This window comes from Globicephala melas, chromosome 3 (genome assembly GCF_963455315.2).
Source record: "Globicephala melas chromosome 3, mGloMel1.2, whole genome shotgun sequence".
NCBI lineage: Eukaryota > Metazoa > Chordata > Mammalia > Artiodactyla > Delphinidae > Globicephala > Globicephala melas.
This window is the reverse complement of record NC_083316.1, coordinates 35,573,195-35,594,935: the sequence shown is the minus strand read 5'-3', so window position 1 is coordinate 35,594,935 and position 21,741 is coordinate 35,573,195. Positions and strand designations below refer to the sequence as shown.

Below are 21,741 nucleotides of genomic sequence, written 5' to 3'. Positions count from 1 at the left end.
TGGGGCTCCAACCAACAGGCTGAATTGGAAGTTTCCATCAAGCTGTGGCACAGTCTCTACCTTCGGGCCCCAAAACCCTAACGACCTCTTTGAGCTGTAAGTCTCTGAGACTGACGCTTTTTGCAGATTAGAGCTTCTGGCAAAGGGAGGTGGTCTCCACCCCAAGGTATTCCCTGGATTTTGGACTTGCCAATTCCCTGACATGGCTACAAGGTACACTCCCTTTGACAAGAAAGGATTAGCTTGCTATTGCACTCTTGTTAAAAGTGAAGCCTGATCCATGGAAACTTGGAGGCTCTCTAGCCTGATACTGCCGTTTGGGAGTGTGTTAACTAAGACTTCATGACTAGCAAGGTAAGATGTGCCCAACAAGTCTCACTGGTCATAAAGAAACAGTGACAGTCAAGAAAGCAGCTGGTCTCTCGGCTTTACATGAGAAAGTGGTAGCTCCCCCACGCTGCTGCCCAAAGAAAGCCACTAGATCGATGGGGTCTTTGATTCACTGATGGTCTGGCTAAGCTGAAGGCTGATGGTATTCACTGGGCTGCTGCGGATGCTCAGCCTTAGCACCAACTTTGCAAAACCAAAAGTGGACATGGCTGCTCTGCTCAGAAGGCAGAACTCAAGGCTGTCTTTGTCGCTCTGGATGACACTCTCCACTATGAGCCTTGTTGTATTTTTACTGACTCTTGGGCTGTTGCAATGGCCAAGCTGTCTGGGAGACCTGCAAGTCTTGGCAGATTAGACACCCATCTTTCCATAACTGTGGAAATGAAGAGCAGCTATTGATTCAACTCTCTGGATAACTGATTAGACGCTCATGGTAAAAGCCTGTTCTCTGATACCAACTGGAATCAAGTTGCTTATCAACCTACACTGCCCAGACTTCCATCACTGCCACCTAGGCCCAACATTATTCTGAACATGGTGACACATCCACCATCAGAAAGCCAAAGACCCTATGCTTCTGATGGAGAAGTTGCTACCGCATGTCAGACTTGTGACACCTGCCAAAGTTGGCCTGTTTGTTTCATGGTGAATGAGGCCAAATCATACAGGGCATTGTGTCCAACTGTACCTGGCAGACTAACTACACTAGACCTTTCACTCCATCTCAGGGCTATCCCTGATGCCTCACAACTACTGACACTTTTTCAGGTTACACTGTTGCTGTTCCAGTCTGAGCAGTTGGTTCTGGCCACACCAGATGGCTCTTGAAACGAAGCTGTGTCATATGTTTAGCTTTCCGGACCATCTGCAGTCTGATAATGATGCACCAAAAGCTATTCAATTGGCTGTTAGTCAAGGTATTGTTAAAACTTCCAAGCTCCCTGCCATCCACAGATATTGATATTGTAGAGAATTACAATAGTTTCCTCAATTACTGACTCAAAAAGATTTCAGACTCTACTTCCCTCACTTCCTCCTTGTCCAAAAGTCCTAGTAAGGCAGTTTGGTCATCAAACTGAGCTCTACCCGGAAAAGGATCATCTGTTTTTAGCTGCCTCCTGGGTAATGATCAAGCCTAATGGGGTGTGAAGTTACATAAACCTAAATGGAAGTTCAGGATCTGTCCCGACCATTCTCAGACACGATCTTTTTCCTTCTGCCTAATGGCAACCCTGGGACAGCCTGGTTGGTACCACTTCCAGGTGACAGCCTGGTCAAAAGTGGGCCTAGCAGATTCAAACCTAGTTCAAGTTCAGCCATCTGGATTCTCTTACTGAATGGACATCATCTTAGATCCTAAGAATAATGACCACTTGGTTGAATATACTGCTTGCCAAGTACAATCAGATTGGCCCTTGTGAGCCAAAGTGGGAGACATAACGGGTCTCTGAAGTTTTATAAAATGTTCTTGTCCCTGACCATTCCAGATGAAAGGTCTGGGTAAGGGGAGGAGATGACTGGAAAAGGGATTGAGTTACAGCTACTAGAATAGGATACACTGATTTTGTGGAGGTGGAGGGAGAACCACCACCCTGGAACCTGGAGAGAAACCTCTTAGACTCCAGGAGGTATGGGGGAAGAAGGGACATTAAAAATCTTTGTTCTTCAGAACCGCCCTTAGAGCCTTCCTCAGGTAGGAAGAGGCTCTCATGCAGCTCTCCCCAACTGTTGCAACGTGCTGGATCTGCCATCCCACGCCAGAGGGCTCTGACAACTGGATCACCATCTCCCTTAACTTTACCGAGAAGTATTTTGCAAACAGCAGGGGATGGCCAAGCGTCCTGCATGCTCCATGCAAAACAAGAGATGTTGGCCCACTACCATTCCCAAAGCTGAGGCTCAGTTCGCGAGGTGGCTGACTGCCGTTCAGCTGGCATCCAGGTGCTCAGGATAAACAGAACAGACCGAACTGGCTGCCCTCAGACATTCAGTCCAAAAACAAGGCCTAGACCCAATCATTCTGAGCTGGGAAAGAGGGAGACAACGTTGGTGACAATGTCAACCTGTGCCCCTGACTGATGAAGGTCCCCCTTTGGGGGCACAAACAACTATACTTCCTGTATGGAAGCCAGGTACTAACTTCCTTCCCTCCCAAAAATATGCCTTGCAACTCTGAGGTGGGAAGAAGGGACCATCCAGTGTTTAGGGAAACACCACTGGTAGATCACTTTAGTTCTCAGATGACCATGGAGGTCTCTCCAAAATGAGCCTACCCTTGGGACTTCCCTGGCAGTCCAGTGGTTAAGACTCCGCACTTCCAATGCAGGGGGCGCGGGTTCAATCCCTGGTCAGGGAGCTAAGATCCCACATGCCGCCTGGGTGGCCAAAAGTGAGGCTACCCTTGGTTACTTGGGGGAGTGTCCTGGAGGAATAACTGACTTATTTATGCAAGCCCTACGGGCAGTTTTCTCTACAATGGGAGTCATCCAAATAAAAAGGTGGGGACTTGAGAGTCCGCCTGCCAATGCAGGGGACACGGGTTCGTGCCCCGGTCCCAGAAGATCCCACATGCTGCAGAGCGGCTAGGCCCGTGAGCCACGGCCGCTGAGCCTGCGTATCCGGAGCCTGTGCTCCGCAACAGGAGAGGCCACAACAGTGAGAGGCCCGCATACCGCGCAAAAAAAAAAAAAAAAAAAAAAAGGTGGTACAAAATTTGTGCCTGACTCAAGACAATGTGATCAATGACACTACTTGGGCTCTGGAAGGTATTCATGTCAGCCTCAAATCACTGGCCACGGTTATTATGGAGGCTAGACTTGCCCTAGACTTCCCCCTGTGGACCAATGCTCAGACTGTGCAATTGCTAAAACATCTTGCTATACTTAGATTAATGTTTAGGGCTAAGTGGAAAAGTCAATACACAAACTAAAGGAGAAAGCCACCTGGCTTTCTAGGGATTTGTTCAGTTGGTTGAGTGCAGGACCTTAGCCGGGGTAGGTGCACGCTTAAGCTTAGCACTGCAGGGTGGCCACATCCTGCTACTTGGAGTGCTGCTGATAGTTGTCTTAATTAAATCCAGTGTAAGAAAAACTGAATGGATTAGGTCCCAGTCCCCTATTTGTCACATTAATCAGAGTGGTCACGGAGTAGTGTGCTCATGGGAAAATTCACCAGAAGCTAAAACAGTGTAGAAGAAATCGCTCCATGGATCCCTCATGTTTCTGCATATCTTATACACAAACACACTGGCAGTCTTTTGTTCTATCTTTCAAGGTTGTCTGTACAGCAAATTGCCTTAGAAAATAGAGCCTGTCTTCCACCAGAGTGGAGGGCAGGTTCATTTATTATACAGAATAAAGATAACAGCCCCTCTGGGGCAGAAGCTGGGCAGGTTTGCTTACAGCTCATTATAAAATATTTGGGTTTCCTAAAGCCCAGAGTTCCTCAACTGTGATGTAAACCACTGTGAGCACGGTACACACCGAGGCCACTGCATCGTTCCCCACTGGACTCAGGGCAGGGCAGGGGGGGAGCAGCATGAGCTTCATGTTGATATGAACATGAAACTCATGCTGCTCCATATGCTGTGAGAGAAATAAAGTCCTTTCTGACTCATGAGTTTCATGTTTTCTGCCAGCATCCATAAAAATGTGGCAGGCCAACTTATTAGCTTGCAAATAGGATAAAGTCTTCCACCTGTCAGTTCTTGACAGTATCCCAATTTTAAAAACGGGCAAAAGATACTTCACCAAAAAAGATAAACAGATGGCAAAAAAGCACATGAAAAAATGCTCAACATCATTAGTCATTAGGGAAATGCAAATTAAAACCACTATATACCTACCAACTTGGCTAAAATGAAAAAGTATGATCATACCAAGTATTAGCAAGGCTGTGGAGCAGTTGCAACTCTCATACACTGAAAGTTGGAATGTATCACTTTGGAAAACAGTTTGGCAGTTTCTTAAAAAAAAATTAAATACATCTACCATACAACCCAGCTATTCCAATACTAGGTATTTACTGAGAGAAATAAAACCATATGTCCAAAGACCTATACACAAACATTCGTAGCCGCTTTATTTGTAATAGTCAAAAACTGGAAACAACCTAAATGTCCGTAACAGATGGTATATCCATACAATGGAATAATAATCGGCAATAAAAAGGAACCCACAACAACATGGACAAACCTCTGAAATATGACGCTAAGTGAAGAAAGTCAAAGACGAAAGACTACACGTCTTAGGAATCCATTTATATGACATTCTAAATAAGATAAAGCCACAGTGATAAAAATCAGATCACTGGTTGCCTGGGGCTGGGGATCAGGGTCAACTGCAGGGTCATAAGAAAACTTAGGGTGATGGGAATGTTTTTATGTCTTGATTGTGGTGGTGGTTACACTACTGTGTACAATTAACAAAATTCAAACTCTACATTAAGATGGGTGAATTGTATTATATGTAAATTACATCTTAAAAGGCTGGGGAGGAAAAAATCTGTAAGGCAAATGCTTCTTCCTAACAAATAACAGGAACCTTCTCCTACAGTTTTAAATAAACAATGATGGAATTTCAGCAAAATAAGGTCCTAGTATTTTTTTTCAGTGCCATTCAAAAAGTGTACACTATATTCCAAAAATACTTGCATATTGCAAATGTGAGAAGAGCCTTATTCACCTTCCATACCTGCAAAACAGTTATACAGTAGTCTACTCAGTATAGAATTGCCTTCACCGGTTGATTTAAACACAACTACATTATGTAATTTTTATTCCTAAATTGTATAACATTATACACAGCCAATTATAAACAGCCAATATGTAATACTGCTATCTTTCTGAAGAATTCTTCAGAGTATACTGCATGCCTAACTGGTTCATGAAACAATTCAACATGCTACTATATTTATATTGTAAAGCGCTGACAGTTATAATTATTATAAGGATCCCAGTCTTATAATAATAAACTTTCTAAAAGGTTCTAAATAGGCATAGTAAAACAGCTGTATCCAGCTGTTCTTACCCAATGACTAGACACATGAACTCAATTAAATGCCTACCAAATCCAACCTGGGCCGTTGTCACAGAATATATTCCAATGTTCTGTTACTCAGGACTTTCCCTGTAGTAAGATGCTACTCGCTACCATGAGCAGCAAAGGGACCACACAGAACATGTTTCCAAAAAGTTCTCATACAGGATTTAACCACAAATCTGATGTTGCCCCATGCATATATATTCCCCTAGTCTACCTCCACATTGAGAAGGTATGACCTAATCAGGTATATATCCTCAACACACCTCTATTTTGCTATCCGTGTCTTAGCTCTCTCTGCAGGAGAATACTGGCTTGGTTTTAATGGGCATGCACCCATCCATCCATTCATAAATGTTTACTGGACACCTACTATGTGCCAAGCACTAGTCATCAGAGAAAATATACACACCACGCTCTTGTCAGAAAAGTCTAATCTTGAACTCTGTCACCAAACTAATTAAAAGCTCACTAGGAGAAATAGTATTTTTGGATGACTACAGTTCAATTATTTCTTAGTTATTCTAAGTTATATCTTTTGACTGAACCACATCAGTGAGTCAGACTAGATCATTCTGTCCCATGTGAAACTGATTTTACCAAACTGCACATTAGTGTTATACCAATGACCTATATTGAGGGTCACAAGAAACAAAGCCAGGAGATAATAACAACTCCCATGCCAGACTCCATGCTAACCACTTTACATTCATTCATTCAACCCTCACAAATAATCCTATGTAGAAAGTACCATTTTTATCCCCATTTGACAGATAAGGAAACTGAGTAGCTGATAGCAGACCGAGGCAGTCTGACTCCAGAGCTCTTGTTCTTAGACACTACCATGCCACTATTCATTATGTAAGATGCTGAGGTCTTTATTCATTATATCACTTAATGTTTTCCTAATAACTTCCTATGAGAAATTGTGTGTTTTAATACCAAGAATGGCTCCTAAGCAATTGATTTGTTCTCATCTTATTATAAATAATGTAACTGAGGTGTTTTTTTCCCCTTTTTCTTTTCGCTTGGTACTTCAGAACTCAGAGCTAGACTCAGCCCATCTAGCAAGTGTACAGACTTAAACAGCATGCATTTTTGCCATCACATTTCTAACTTCACTGATTATCACTTCCACCTGGCCTATTTCTTATATCTTCATCTTCACCGATTTCCTCACTTTTTTTTTTTTTTTTTTTTTTTGCAGTACACGGGCCTCTCACTGTTGTGGCCTCTCCCGTTGCGGAGCACAGGCTCCGGACGCGCAGGCTCAGTGGCCATGGCTCACGGGTCCAGCCGCTCCGCGGCATGTGGGATCTTCCCGGACCGGGGCACGAACCCATGTCCCCTGCATCGGCAAGCGGACCCCCAACCACGGCGCCACCAGGAAAGCCCCTCCTCACTTATTTTTAAACAGTACCATATTAATCTTTGTAAGCCAAACCACTTTTAGAGTAAGTCTTGGTACAATTAACAACCTGAATCCACAGAATAGATTATAGGAACCCAGAGAACCCCTAAAAAGATGCCTAGTCCTCCTTATTTTATTAGAAAGAAAAGATGCTACTTGAGTTAATATTAGCACAGTTTTTACATAAGGACAAGAAATCAAGCGTGAAGGAAAGAACAATCATAACCAGTAGAACTTTATAGATCCTCAAATACATATTCTTAATTTCAAAACATCAGTTCTTTACAGCATGATACGTACAATACATTCTTGACTAACAGGGTGAACATGACTGAATATAACTATCTCTGCCTCACTAAGGAAATCAATCCCTTATGGCATGACATAATAAATTCTTGACTAACAGTCAGGGTGGACATGACTGAATATAACTATTCGTTCCCTATTAAGGAAATAAGTAATTACCTGACTTCAAGGGCTTTGATAGCTTCTAGCATTTGTAGAAACTCTGCTGCTTTCCATACATCGTTGGCTTCTTCTTCTCCTTGTATCATTAATTTTGCTGTATATGTGAACTCAATCAAATGACGAAAGGCCATTTTACTAACACCTGTAAAAAAAAAAAAAAAGACATGCATTAAAATGTATTCACATTGATTCAAATCTTGTAACATTTAGTAAAGAAAAAAATAGAAGCCCAATGTTTGGAAAATGATTAGTATTTGTCACTTTGGAAGATAATTTCCTGGCAGAATTCTCATTTACAGTATAATAATTTTGTAGCCAAGTTCAGCACTAACTAGCAAACTACTTTAAGATCTTTCCCAAAGACTTCCTAAGGCTCTTACAGAACAGTAAAATCTATCACTCAAATACACGAATGGGCTATTACATCAGACATGCTATGTTACCTGCCAGGGAGCTCTGTGTCAACTCAGCTCCAAAATCATCAACAGCTTTCAAAAGCTTAGCAAATAAAGTTCAGTACCATTCTGCCTTTATTTCAAGGTCCTTCACATTATTTTTCTACTTACCACTATTTTTCCTTCCAAATTTTAAACTATATCAAACCTACACTATATACTGATCCTCAAACAAACCCTTCACTTTCTAAGAATTTCCTTCCCTTCCTTAACACCCTCCATCCTGAATGCTTTATCACCTTACCTCGACAAATCCTACCACCCTTGAAGGACCAATTTTAATGCCACATCTTTAATGAACCTCTTTAATAGTTCCCTCAGGCTGAACTCTGTACCTGGTCTTATAGTTAAAATTCATGGACAACTCTTGACTGTAAGCTACTTCACGGAAATTTGCCTCTACACCCACCTCACAGTACCTAACACAATGCTTCCTAAAATGCAGGCACACAAAGTAGGTATAAATGGATAAAGGCCAAAGTCACTTTCAGAATTAAGCTTCCACAATTCCAAGCTTTTTTGCAAGTTTGTTTAAATTTTGGCCCAAAATGATACTCTACTTCTTTGTGCTCTTCAATGCTATATAATATTGTTTCAGTGTGCTAATGCAAGGCTATGAAAAGCTATTGACAGGAACAAAGAGGAAACTCGTTTTTATAGATATTTTTTTATGCTAAAAAAATGCCCAAGACCAAGTTGCACACAATATGCACAATTACAAATACAAAACAGGAATTTCCTGGTAGTCCAGTGGTTAGGACCCCACGCTTTCACTGCCAAGGGCGCTGGTTCAATCCCTGGTTGGGGAACTAAGATTCCACAAGCCGCCCTGGGTGGCCAAAAAAGAAAAAAAAATAGGAAAAGAAAAAATATTTTTATGTTCTTCCCATGTACTTTATACACCTGAATGTGGCCTTCAGGACAACAGTAAGAATACTGGTGGAATATCCACCATCTTCTATATGTGTTAGGAAAAAATATCGTTCAGGAAGCCAACTTTCAAGTTTCAGTTCAGTCTCTCCATGACTTGTGCAATCTGGGGCAAGTCAGAACCTCTGATCCTCAGAAAACTCATCTTCAAAATGCCTGAAAACAATCTGAATATTGAGAAGCACCATAAAATATAATGTAATATGACCAAGTTACATGCTACCAAATAAGCAAACTAAAAATGACTGGATTCATTAATGGCTAATTTATTGGGTCCCCTAATCTTTTTTCTCCTGGTTGTCTTATTTATTTATTTATTTAGTTTTTTGCGGTACGTGGGCCTCTCACTGCTGTGGCCTCTCCCGTTGCGGAGCACAGGCTCCGGATGCACAGGTTCAGTGGCCATGGCTCACGGGCCCAGCCGCTCTGCGGCATGTGGGATCTTCCCGGACCGGGGCACGAACCCATGTCCCCTGAATCGGCAGGCGGACTCTCAACCACTGCGCCACCAGGGAAGCCCCTCCTGCTTGTCTTTTAACCATGTTCTTTATTATATGAGAGTAGCCTGAGAAACAGACAACTAGATTTTGCTGGGTTTTTTTTTAAGGTGTTTTGACCAAATATTTAAAAGTGCAACAGAAATCTTTCCTAAAAACAATGTGTAAATTTTTCCTGAAGCAGAATGAGATTTTGATTTTTAATCAAACACACATATGTATGCCTACTATACATATCAGACAGGACTCTAAACACTTTACAAATCATCAACTGACTTAATCCTCCCGACAACCCTATGAAGTACTATTATAATCCCCATTTTACAGATGAGGAAATTGAGGCACAGAGAAGTAACTTGCGAAAGTCACATAGTTATTAAGTGATAATACTAGAAGCAAACCCAGATGGCCTGACTCCAAAGTCCATGATGAAGATTTTTAAATACGATGATGGTAGGAAACATTCCTGCTTGGAAGCGCCTGAATACCCATGTCTCATTCACTACAAGACTGCAATCTTTTACTCCTATTTCCAAAGTCCCCCAAATCTCTTAAAACCAGAAGTTTTCCCATAAATTTGGCAGCAAAATTTGACCTGAACTGACATGAGGCTATTTATAATCTTTATCCCACTTAGAGTAAATATTAATAAGCTATGCTGCTTATTAATAATACACTGGATTATTATGTGCTTATAGGATATTGCCCCAGACCCCAGTGGGAGTATTATGTAATACACACAGTGGATTACCATAGAAAATTCTAAAAATTAGTAATTTCAAGAACCAACTGGCCTCCAAGAACTTGTGGACTTAGTTCCCAATCTTGGTTAATCAGAATCACCTGTAGACTTAAGCATGGGTCCCTGATCTCCAGAATCAAAACTGGGATAGGGAACTCCTTTTTATAAGCACCCTGAGTGCTTCTTTTTTTAAATAAATTTATTTGTTTGTTTTATTTTGGGCTGCGCTGGGTCTTCATTGCTGCACACAGGCTTTCTCTAATTGCAGCGGGCGGGGGCTACTCTCCGTGGCAGTGCACGGGCTTCTCATTGCGGTGGCTTCTCTTGTTGCAGAGCACAAGCTCTAGACGCACGGGCTCAGTAGTTGTGGCTCGCAGGCTCTAGAGCGCAGGCTCAGTAGTTGTAGCGCACAGGCTTAGTTGCTCTGCGGCATTGGGGATCTTCCCAGATCAGGGATCAATCCCTGTCCCCTGCATTGGCAGGCGGATTCTTAACTGCTGAGCCACCAGGGAAGCCCACCCTAAGTGCTTCTTATGTGGCCAGTCCAACACTGGTCCTAGGAATAAGCCACTGACTTAATTAGCTAACAGGAACCAAACTTACAACACCTGCCCAGGTAAGTGAAGGGTTGGTAGATGATGTACAGCTGCAAAAATATTTTATACTCTATTAGGACTAGTTTAGTAACTTTCAAATTTCAGTCCATTTTCTCAATTCCTTACTCCTTTCATAATATACAATTTTTCTAAGGAAGTATCTAAGAAAAATGTTAATATAAACACCTTGACCTGAGTCATTTTTTTCCCCTTAGGAAGAGGCAAAAGTGGGGGGTGGGCATTCTGGAATTTCTCTAGTCTTACAGAATTCCTCAACTGGTGGAAAACTCCTACTCAAATAGGATGTATGAATATGTGCTTGGATGCTCTGTCCTTGATATTAGGGGCTAAGATTTTGGACGCGATGGTAGAGTTGCTGTTTGAGAGAAACTAGGTGCTTATGGATCTGTGGTTTCAGAAGTAAAGAATGGATTTGGAAAATTGGAGGCTCGGGTTAGGAGAAGGCTGTTGTGTTCTGAACAAGGGAGTGAATGTCTGCTGAAGATTTTATATGGTGTGAATCCAAGTCACAAAGCTGAGGTGGGATGCAACTGGCTTCAAGGACAACAATTTTGACTTAAATCAAAGGTGAACCTGCAGTCCTAATCAAAGATAACTTACTTCACCAGGGATCCAGAAAACAGGGAGAGAGCTGGCTCAGCTTGCATCTAATGACAGTTTATACTCATAGAGCATATTTCAATTTAAATTCTCTTTACATACATTTGCTTTTACAAAACCCTATAAGGCAGTGGTTCTCAACACTGGCTGCATACTGGACTTGTCTTAGGGCAGTGCTGCCCTAACTTTGCTGTACAAAGGAATCATCTGAGGATTCTGTTCTGATTCAGTAGGTCTAGGGTGGAGCCTGAGAGTCTACAGTTCTAACAAGCTCACAGGTGATGCCCACGCATTACTGATCCTCAGACCACACCTTGAATAACAAGGACCTAGAGAACTTTTAAATACAGATGCTTGGATCTCACCCCTCAAAGACCGATTTAATTGATCTGGAGAAAAAGCCTGGGTATTAGTACTTGCAAAAGCTCCCCTGGTGTTTCTAGTGAGCGGCTAAAGACAAGAACCATTCCTATTTTACAGATGGGAGTTCTAGTTCTAGCTAAGATGAAGAATGCATACGCCACCCTATCTTGTCCATTGATTATAACTAAAAATTCTGAAAAGAATACATAAAGCAAATATACAAGGACTCCGAAGAAAAAACAGAAGCAAAGAGACTGGGGAGAGAAATCAAAACTCAAAGAACAGCAGTAAGTTTCCTGGTTTTATATTTTTCCTCCCACATAACCCAGCTTGAGGACAGCCCAACTCCCGTAACTGGGTAGCAGGTGCAGACAGAAAAAGCTACAGGAGAAACTCTTTCCGGCTAGAGAACCAGCAAAGGGGATGGAGAGTGTGTGGGGGTGGGGAAAAATAGCTGGTTTTTATTTCTCTCTCAGCCCTCCCTCAAGACAAGCCCCAGTCTGACGCTGCACATCTATGGCTAGTTGCCACCAAGCAGGCAACTCAACCCTAAGAAAAAGTTCTCTCTGGCTGAGAACTAGGAAAGAGATTATCATCTGAAGAGCATGGAGAGAATTCTTGTTATTTTCTTCTCTCACCATGTTATTATCCAGGAAATGGATTCCTCTGCAGAAAATGTACGACAGCACAGGGAAGCTAACCTCCTAGTCTTCCAGCCAGAGGACCAGGAAAGGGAGCTCAGGGGAGCTAAGTACAGAGGCCATCAGGAGGGAGCTGGAGAGAGGTCCTTTAAATCTGCGTATGCAGTCTTGAGCTCACCACCCAGCTGCACGTGTGCAAAAATGACGTGAGGCAGCACAGCAAAGGCTTTGAGAATTACACTGTGGTGTGGACTACCACCCAGGTCGGCACACCTGGGACCTGAACAGAACAACAAAGGTTTTGAAAACTAAATTGGAATTGGATCCACAGTCTACACAAGGCAGTCTGAACCTAATCAGGTTGATTGCTAAAACAAAACAAAATCAAACCAACAACAAAAACCAAAAGCATTCTCCAGATGATTCTAACAGCACACAGAGGGTCAAAACATAATATTCAAAATGCCCATGACAGGGACTTCCCTGGTGGTCCAGTGGTAAAGAATCCACCTTCCAATGCAGGGGATGCCGGTTCGATCCCTGGTTGGGGAACTGAGATCCCACATGCTGCGGGGCAACTAAGCCCACGTGCCACAAGCTACAGAGCCCATGTGCCACAACTAGACAGAGAAAAACCCACACGCCACAACTAGAGAGAAGCCCAAACACGCAACAAACAAACCTTGCACCGTAACGAAAGATCCCGCATGCCTCAACAACCTGACACAGACCAAAAAAAAAAAAAGGAAAAAAATAATGCCCATGACATAATCCAAAATTACTTGACATTTTCTGCAGATTAAAAGAGAAAAAAGGAAGCTAAGATGTCCAATGTTACACAACTGACAAACAGTAAAGCTGGGACTACAAGTCAGGTTTTCTAAATGCATGCCCAGGGCTTTCTCTACAGCCAGGTGACCTAGCCAGATAGTGCAGCAATTCCAAAGTTAAGGGCTTAAGAAGACATTGAGCCAAATTGATTCTTTAAACCTGAATCTGGCAAATAACAAAAACAGAAAGAATGTTTTTACATTTTTCTTTCTTACTTTCTACAGTTTAAATACTGAAAGTTGTGTGTCCTGTACTATAATGGACAGAGCACATCAGAAGTACAAGAGATAATCCCAAGGTGATTAGTCTTTAGAAGAAAAGACCCTACTTCTCCCGGTAGGTCAGTACTCCACACTCCACCAGCAATGCATATTCTAGCCTGGGCCACTTATTTTTTGACTTAAGATTCTGCCCAGAAGTTGACTCATCTTTGAAATCCTCCTTCTCTCTAAAGTAAACTAAACCACTCATCCTCCCTCCTTAGTGACACCATTCTGCAACAAAATTCTCTGCAACATTTTTTGCACTCCTTAACTGTTGCTTATCCATGATTAAATTTGCAAATTCTCTAAAGGCTGTCTTATTAATCAATTTCTCATTTCCTGGGTCTGGCATGGTATATTATAATAGGTATTAAATCTGATAAACAGCCCCAATCTATTAAGCTTTGACAGTGCACCAAACACTACGCCAGGCACTCTGCAGATGCCATTTCAATTAATCATTAGCACAACAGTACAAGCCTATTAACCCACTTTTCAGATGAAGAGGCAAATATGCAATTGAGATAAAGTAACCTGCCTGGGGTCTCAGTACCTCAGGTGAATAAAGGCACAAAACTTTGGCTTGTAACAGAAACACCGTCTAGGCTGATGGATTCTCACTTTAGTAAGCTTTGAGGATTTCCATCATGCCTGTGCTCTGTCCATCACAGATAATCAAAGATAATCTATCTATGGATATCAGCCAGAATGCTAGGTAAGCTGGAACTATCAAAATAAGAGAATACTCTTAACTCTACGTTTTCTTTACTCCCCTAGACACCAAATTTTTCCAAGGGAATACTGTTTCTAGGCAACCCATTCATAACAGAGAATATATACACACTGAGAGAGATACAAAACCCAAACTCAAGAACCCTGTATTTATGTAGGTAAGCTGACTTATTTCCCACAGTTTTGGATTGAGGGGTAGAGGGCTAGGTATTGTAGCAGCAGAATTAATAGAACAAACTGAATCCCCTGCTAGCTGGGCAACCTCAGACAAGTAACCTTTTAGAGCCTACTCCCTGATACGTAAATTGGAAGTAAAACCACTTACTTCAAAGCACTGCTGTGAACCTCAGAAAATGCACACAAACTACACAGCATAATACCTGGCACTTGGTGGGCTATTATTACAAAAAGTCAAACAAGTATAAAAATTTCTATTTTAAGACAGTATCTAGTAGATGACCCCCTTCCATCCTAGACTTTCTATAGCCACTAGAACTTCTTCTGAATGCTACTTCAGTTAATCTTTCCTAGCCTTTTCCATATTATGACAGCCCATTTCACACTGTGCGTGTCATGCTGCTAATACAGAGGCCTGCAGCATCTGGACCAGTCTGAAACATAAGCCCACTAAATAAGATGGAAATTCACTTTTAATACATGTTTTCAAAAGACAGTGATCACTGGTATTAGCAATGAAAAAGACTCCTTTAAGAGACCAACCATTTAACGTAAGAGTTTTTCCTGGAAGATCATTTTACGAAGCACGTTACTAAAAGTAAGAATTCTCAGGTGTCAAAAGAACAATTTATCCAGTCACCGAATAGAAACCATTGATGCCTGTTTCCCATGGTATCTTGCTAAATTAACTGCCTAAAACTTCTTCATCAAATTATAATGCTTGCTAAATATTGTATTTAAAACAAGCATTTACCTTCTATCTCCACCAAAGGTTCCTGAGTAAACTCCTGAAAGAATTTGTAAAAGAACTTGCTGCAAGCAGCCAAAACAGCCTTGTGGGCCTTAAAATGGTGTCCTAGAGAAAAAACAAAATAAAATCATCATATTCACAAAACTCAAATATAAAACTATAAAACAAGTTAAGAAATTAAAGTAAAATAGGTCTTTTGTAATATAATTATAAAACTATATTCTGGACAGCTATCTTGACAAATTTAAATCTCAATTTGACATGAAGCAGGATCTTTACCTCAAGGGCCTTATTAAGTCAGCTTCATAAAGGCCACCTTACAACATTTCAGGAGGTACCACTTAAGTCAAAGGCATATCCTATTCAGTTGAAACTGCTAAATATAAACACAACCCAAAAGGTTATACGTCATTTGAAAAGAGAAGAAAAAGCCACAGAATAAGCACCAAGCTGGATGTGTTTGCTATGGAAAACATTTTAGTATGCCTAATATTTGGAAACTCAACCTACAGCAGACCAGCTGTAGGCTATAATAAAGTATAGCTTGCCTCAAGAAGTCTATTTTCACTAAACAGAAAAGATACCCAAGCTGGGTTTGCATCCATTATAATGACTACTCCTAAGACTGGTAAAGACCGCATTATATTTTGGGGGTTACCAAAGGGGGTACCAGTGCTGCAAAGGAATCTCTCACATTTTCCCTCCAAGACCATTTGGGAAACTAGAAAGAACACTTCCCAAATGACTCCTGTGAAAGACTGCTCAAAGCAGCTTAGCAGCAGAAGTCTACTAACCAAACATTTAGAGACATCCTCCCTATCCCCGCCACCTTGCACTCAAGTGTACAATGCGAACACTTGAAAAGGCTGCAAGAAGTTAAAATGCCATGATTATGTTGAAAGCGTGACTATCCTTCTGCAGCATGGTCTACGTGAAGGGACACTAATAAGTGTCCTCGGGTTCCAGAGCACACAGTCCGCAGACTTTCGATAGGGAGTCCACAGAAGGTGGATAAAAAAGGCGGATGGGGGAAGGGGAGAGAAGATCTGAAGCCACAAATTCGCTCCTCGGCCCACCACGCTACCCACCGTCGACAATCAGGGTGATGTCAGTAAACCGGTCCTGCTCTCGCTGTTCATTCAATCGGTCCAGGATCATTTTATGATGTTCAGGGAACTCCTGAAGGCATTCCATCGTCTCTTCGGCCTCCATGGCCATCGGGTTGTTCTACAAAAGAGGAGCATGATAATGTACACCCATGAGCTCGGGCTGAGGAACAAAACCCCTAAAGCATAAAACAACAAAAAACAAAACCCCAGCAACGCGAAAAGAAGGGGGGAGGGTGAGACAAGAGGAGAGGAAGGCGAGGGAAGAAAGAAAGGCGAGCCGGGCGGCCGCCGCGCGTTGGGGGCCGGAGCCGCGGCCGCGGGACTCCGAGCCTGACCTAATTGGAGTCGGGAGACGCGAGCTGGAGCGGGGTGGGCACAGCGCCGGAGGCTCCGGGCTCCGGGGCGCGCAAGTCCGGCAAGGGAGGAGACCCGACAGCCGCCGCGGCCCTCTAACGGCCCGCCAAGCCCTTCGGCCCGGCCCTGGCTCCCGCCGCCCCGGGACCCGGTCCGGCCCGCGGCCCACTACGACTCCCGGGTCGCCTCTCCCTCCCCCGCCCGCCCTCTTCTCCCCCGCCCAGACCGGGCCGGCACTCACTCAAGGAAGGAGGAGCGGCCCGGGCCTGCGCGTCACTTACGTCGACGTGCCGCGTCAACGCGTTGGGGTCCGGCTGACGCGGACGCCGACTGAGCGCAGACGAGGGAGTGGGCGGGCCACGCCCCCACCCGCCCTCCTCTAGTGGCGGGGCGGAGCTAGCTGAGGGGATTTGGCGCTCGAGAAGGGCAGGCCGCCCGCGCTGGGAGGAGGAAGTCGAGCTGTGGTGGGGTTGGGCCAGTTGCGGGCCTGCCTTTGTCTGGGTGGGGCTCCACCTTCCACCCACCCGCGCCAGACTCCAGGTGTGAGCACTTCCGACCCGGACCTTAGAATAAACTCGCAGCCAGATTCAGGTGTACCTTTATACCGCTGCCCCCCCCCGCCCCCTTTCCTCCCAAAGCCTAGGTCGGGACGCCTTACCTAGCTCACGATCCTTCCTCTCTCCTTTCCGTCCCGAAAGCCTTACCTTCTCTACTCTCCCCTCTCGGGGCGTAACTCGCCCCACACTTTTCCCTAACCCTGAACAGCGCCTCGCCCGCCATTTCCTCGCGAGTGCCCGGGCGCTCCCTCTGCTTGGGTCCGGCCGGCGCACGTGGGCTCGCTCCGAGACCCGAACGGCCGCGGCGCGGGCGGCGGCGGCCACGGGCGCGAGCACGTTCCGGCCGCCTAGGATCTTCCTCCCGGGTGCCCGCCCTCTCCGTGCTCGGCGGGCAGCACGTGTTTGCTGGGCTTAGGACCTGTAGCTGCAAGATTATTTACGCATAGTGCTATTACTGCAGCTCTCCATTCCCCAACCCCCGCGCTTAGAATGGCCAGTGACCCATAATCAGCCTCACGTGACTGGGTCATTCATTCATTCCTCTGAAATTGGCTTTGTGAGAATGAGATAGTCAAGACTTATTCTATTCTCTCAAAAGAAACATTAGGATTAGGGAATTTTTTTTTACATCTTTATTGGAGTATAATTGCTTTACAATGGTGTGTTAGTTTCTGCTTTATAACGAAGTGAATCAGTTATACATATACATATGTTCCCATATCTCTTCCCTCTCGCGTCTCCCTCCCTCCCACCCTCCCTATCCCACCCCTCCAGGCAGTCACAAAGCACCGAGCCAATATCCCTGTGCCATGCGGCTGCTTCCCACTAGCTATCTACCTTACGTTTGTTAGTGTGTATATGTCCATGACTCTCTCTCGCCCTGTCACAGCTCACCCTTCCCCCTCCCCATAACCTCAAGTCCGTTCTCTAGGAGGTCTGCATCTTTATTCCTGCTTTACCCCTAGGTTCTTCATGACATTTTTTTTTCTTAAATTCCATATATATGTGTTAGCATACGGTATTTGTCTTTTTCTTTCTGACTTACTTCACTCTGTATGACAGACTCTAGGTCTATCCACCTCATTACAAATAGCTCAATTTCGTTTCTTTTTATGGCTGAGTAATATTCCATTGTATATATGTGCCACATCTTCTTTATCCATTCATCCGATGATGGGCACTTAGGTTGTTTCCATCTCCGGGCTATTGTAAATAGAGCTGCAATGAACATTTTGGTACATGACTCTTTTTGAATTTTCGTTTTCTCAGGGTATATGCCCAGTAGTGGGATTGCTGGGTCATATGGTAGTTCTATTTGTAGTTTTTTAAGGAACCTCCATACTGTTCTCCATAGTGGCTGAACCAATTCACATCCCCACCAACAGTGCAAGAGTGTTCCCTTTTCTCCACACCCTCTCCAGCATTTATTGTTTCTAGATTTTTTGATGATGGCCATTCTGACTGGTGTGAGATGATATCTCATTGTAGTTTTGATTTGCATTTCTCTAATGATTAATGATGTTGAGCATTCTTTCATGTGTTTGTTGGCAGTCTGTATATCTTCTTTGGAGAAATGTCTATTTAGGTCTTCTGCCCATTTTTGGATTGGGTTGTTTGTTTTCTTGTTATTGAGCTGCATGAGCTGCTTGTAAATTTTGGAGATTAATCCTTTGTCGGTTGCTTCATTTGCAAATATTTTCTCCCATTCTGAGGGTTGTCTTTTGGTCTTGTTTATGGTTTCCTTTGCTGTGCAAAAGCTTTGAAGTTTCATTAGGTCCCATTTTTTTATTTTTGTTTTTATTTCCATTACTCTAGGAGGTGGGTCAGAAAGGATCTTGCTGTGATTTATGTCATAGAGTGTTCTGCCTATGTTTTCCTCTAAGAGTTTGATAGTTTCTGGCCTCACATTTAGGTCTTTAATCCATTTTGAGCTTATTTTTGTGTATGGTGTTAGGGAGTGATCTAATCTCATACTTTTACATGTAGCTGTCCAGTTTTCCCAGCACCACTTATTGAAGAGGCTGTCCTTTCTCCACTGTACGTTACTGCCACCTTTATCAAAGATAAGGTGTCCATATGTGCATGGGTTTATCTCTGGGCTTTCTATCCTGTTCCATTGATCTATCTTTCTGTTTTTGTGCCAGTACCATACCGTCTTGATAACTAGCTTTGTAGTATAGTCTGAAGTCAGGGAGCCTGATTCCTCCAGTTCCTTCTTTCGTTCTCAAGATTGCTTTGGCTATTCGGGGTCTTTTGTGTTTCCATACAAATTGCAAAATTTTTTGTTCTAGTTCTGTGAAAAATGCCAGTGGTAGTTTGATAGGGATTGCATTGAATCTATAGATTGCTTTGGGTAGTAGAGTCATTTTCACAATGTTGATTCTTCCAATCCAAGAACATGGTATATCTCTCCATCTATTTGTATCATCTTTAATTTCTTTCATCAGTGTCTTATAATTTTCTGCATACAGGTCTTTTGTCTCCTTAGGTAGGTTTATTCCTAGATATTTTATTCTTTTTGTTGCAATGGTAAATGGGAGTGTTTTCTTGATTTCACTTTAAGATTTTTCATCATTAGTATATAGGAATGCCAGAGATTTCTGTGCATTAATTTTGTATCCTGCCACTTTACCAAATTCATTGATTAGCTCTAGTAGATTTCTGGTAGCATCTTTAGGGTTCTCTATGTATAGGATCATGTCATCTGCAAACAGTGACAGCTTTACTTCTTCTTTTCCGATTTGGATTCCTTTTATTTCCTTTTCTTCTCTGATTGCTGTGGCTAAAACTTCCAAAACTATGTTGAATAATAGTGGTGAGAGTGGGCACCCTTGTCTTGTTCCTGATCTTAGTGGAAATGCTTTCAGTTTTTCACCATTGAGGACGATATTGGCTGTGGGTTTGTCATATATGGCCTTTATTATGTTGAGGAAAGTTCCCTCTATGCCTACTTTCTGCAGGGTTTTTTATCATAAATGGGTGTTGAATTTTGTTGAAAGCTTCCTCTGCATCTATTGAGATGATCATATGGTTTTTCTCCTTCAATTTGTTAATATGGTGTATCACGTTGACTGATTTGCATATATTGACGAATACTTGCATTCCTGGAATAAACCCCACTTGATCATGGTGTATGATCCGTTTAATGTGCTGTTGGCTTCTGTTTGCTAGTATTTTGTTGAGGATTTTTGCATCTATGTTCATCAGTGATATTGGCCTGTAGTTTTCTTTCTTTGTGACATCATTGTCTGGTTTTGGTATCAGGGTGATGGTGGCCTCGTAGAATGAGTTTGGGAGTGTTCCTCCCTCTGCTATAGTTTGGAAGAGTTTGAGAAGGATAGGTGTTAGCTCTTCTCTAAATGTTTGATAGAATTCGCCTGTGAAGCCATCTGGTCCTGGGCTTTTGTTTGTTGGAAGATTTTTAATCACAGTTTCAATTTCAGTGCTTGTGATTGGCCTGTTCATATTTTCTGTTTCTTCCTGATTCAGTCTTGGCAGGTTGTGCATTTCTAAGAATTTGTCCATTTCTTCCAGGTTGTCCATTTTATTGGCATAGAGTTGCTTGTAGTAATCTCTCATGATCTTTTGTATTTCTGCAGTGTCAGCTGTTACTTCTCCTTTTTCGTTTCTAATTCTATTGATTTGAGTCTTCTCCCTTTTTTTCTTGATGAGTCTGGCTAATGGTTTATCAATTTTGTTTCTCTTCTCAAAGAACCAGCTTTTAGTTTTATTGATCTTTGCTATTGTTTGCTTCATTTCTTTTTCATTTATTTCTGATCTGATTTTTATGATTTCTTTCCTTCTGCTAACTTTGGGGTTTTTTTGTTCTTCTTTCTCTAATTGCTTTATGTGCAAGGTTAGGTTGTTTATTCAAGATGTTCTCTGTTTCTTAAGGTAGGATTGTATTGCTATAAACTTCCCTCTTAGAACTGCTTTTGCTGCATCCCATAGATTTTGGGTCGTCATGTCTCCATTGTCATTTGTTTCTAGGTATGTTTTGATTTCCTCTTTGATTTCTTCAGTGATCACTTCGTTATTAAGTAGTGTATTGTTTAGCCTCCATGTGTTTGTATTTTTTACAGATCTTTTCCTGTAATTGATATCTAGTCTAATAGCGTTGTGCTCAGAAAATATACTTGATACAATTTCAATTTTCTTAAATTTACCAAGGCTTGATTTGTGACCCAAGATATGATCTATCCTGGAGAATGTTCCATGAGCACTTGAGAAAAATGTGTATTCTGCTGTTTTTGGATGGAATGTCCTATAAATATCAATTAAGTCTATCTTGTTTAATGTATCATTTAAAGCTTGTGTTTCCTTATTTAGTTTCATTTTGGATGATCTGTCCATTGGTGAAAGTGGGGTGTTAAAGTCCCCTACTATGAATGTGTTACTGTCGATTTTCCCTTTTATGGCTGTTAGTATTAGCCTTCTGTATTGAGGTGCTCCTATGTTGGGTGCATAAATATTTACAATTGTTATATCTTCTTCTTGGATCAGTCCCTTGATCATTATGTAGTGTCCTTCTTTGTCTCTTCTAATAGTCTTTATTTTAAAATCTATTTTGTCTGATATGAGAATTGCTACTCCAGCTTTCTTTTGGTTTCCATTTGCATGAAATATCTTTTTCCATCCCCTTACTTTCAGTCTGTATGTGTCTCTAGGTCTGAAGTGGGTCTCTTGTAGACAGCAAATATATGGGTCTTGTTTTTGTATCCATTCAGCCAATCTGTGTCTTTTGGTGGGAGCATTTAGTCCATTTACATTTAAGGTAATTATCGATATGTATATTCCTATTCCCATTTTCTTAA

The 21,741-nt window shown here is 42.4% G+C and overlaps 1 protein-coding gene across 6 annotated transcripts in view; it reads right to left on the bottom strand.

Annotated features, from left to right (window-relative positions):
• The window catches only part of ZNF131 (zinc finger protein 131), a 32,970-nt gene extending 15,748 nt beyond the window's left edge, over positions 1-17,222 (bottom strand). Inside the window, exons 1-4 of one of the 6 annotated variants that reach the window (XM_030882004.3) lie at positions 17,029-17,222; positions 15,996-16,134; positions 14,911-15,012; positions 7,306-7,450 (exon numbers count right to left, since the gene is read on the bottom strand). In XM_030882004.3, coding sequence (XP_030737864.1) covers positions 7,306-7,450; positions 14,911-15,012; positions 15,996-16,125 — 377 coding nt within the window. In that variant the 5' untranslated portion in view covers positions 16,126-16,134; positions 17,029-17,222. Of the gene's footprint in view, positions 1-7,305; positions 7,451-14,910; positions 15,013-15,995; positions 16,555-16,611; positions 16,708-17,028 lie in introns of those variants that run through there. The other 5 variants (XM_030882006.3, XM_060295747.1, XM_030882005.2 and 2 more) reach the window with 5 other exon arrangements.
• Positions 17,223-21,741: the final 4,519 nt, after the last annotated feature.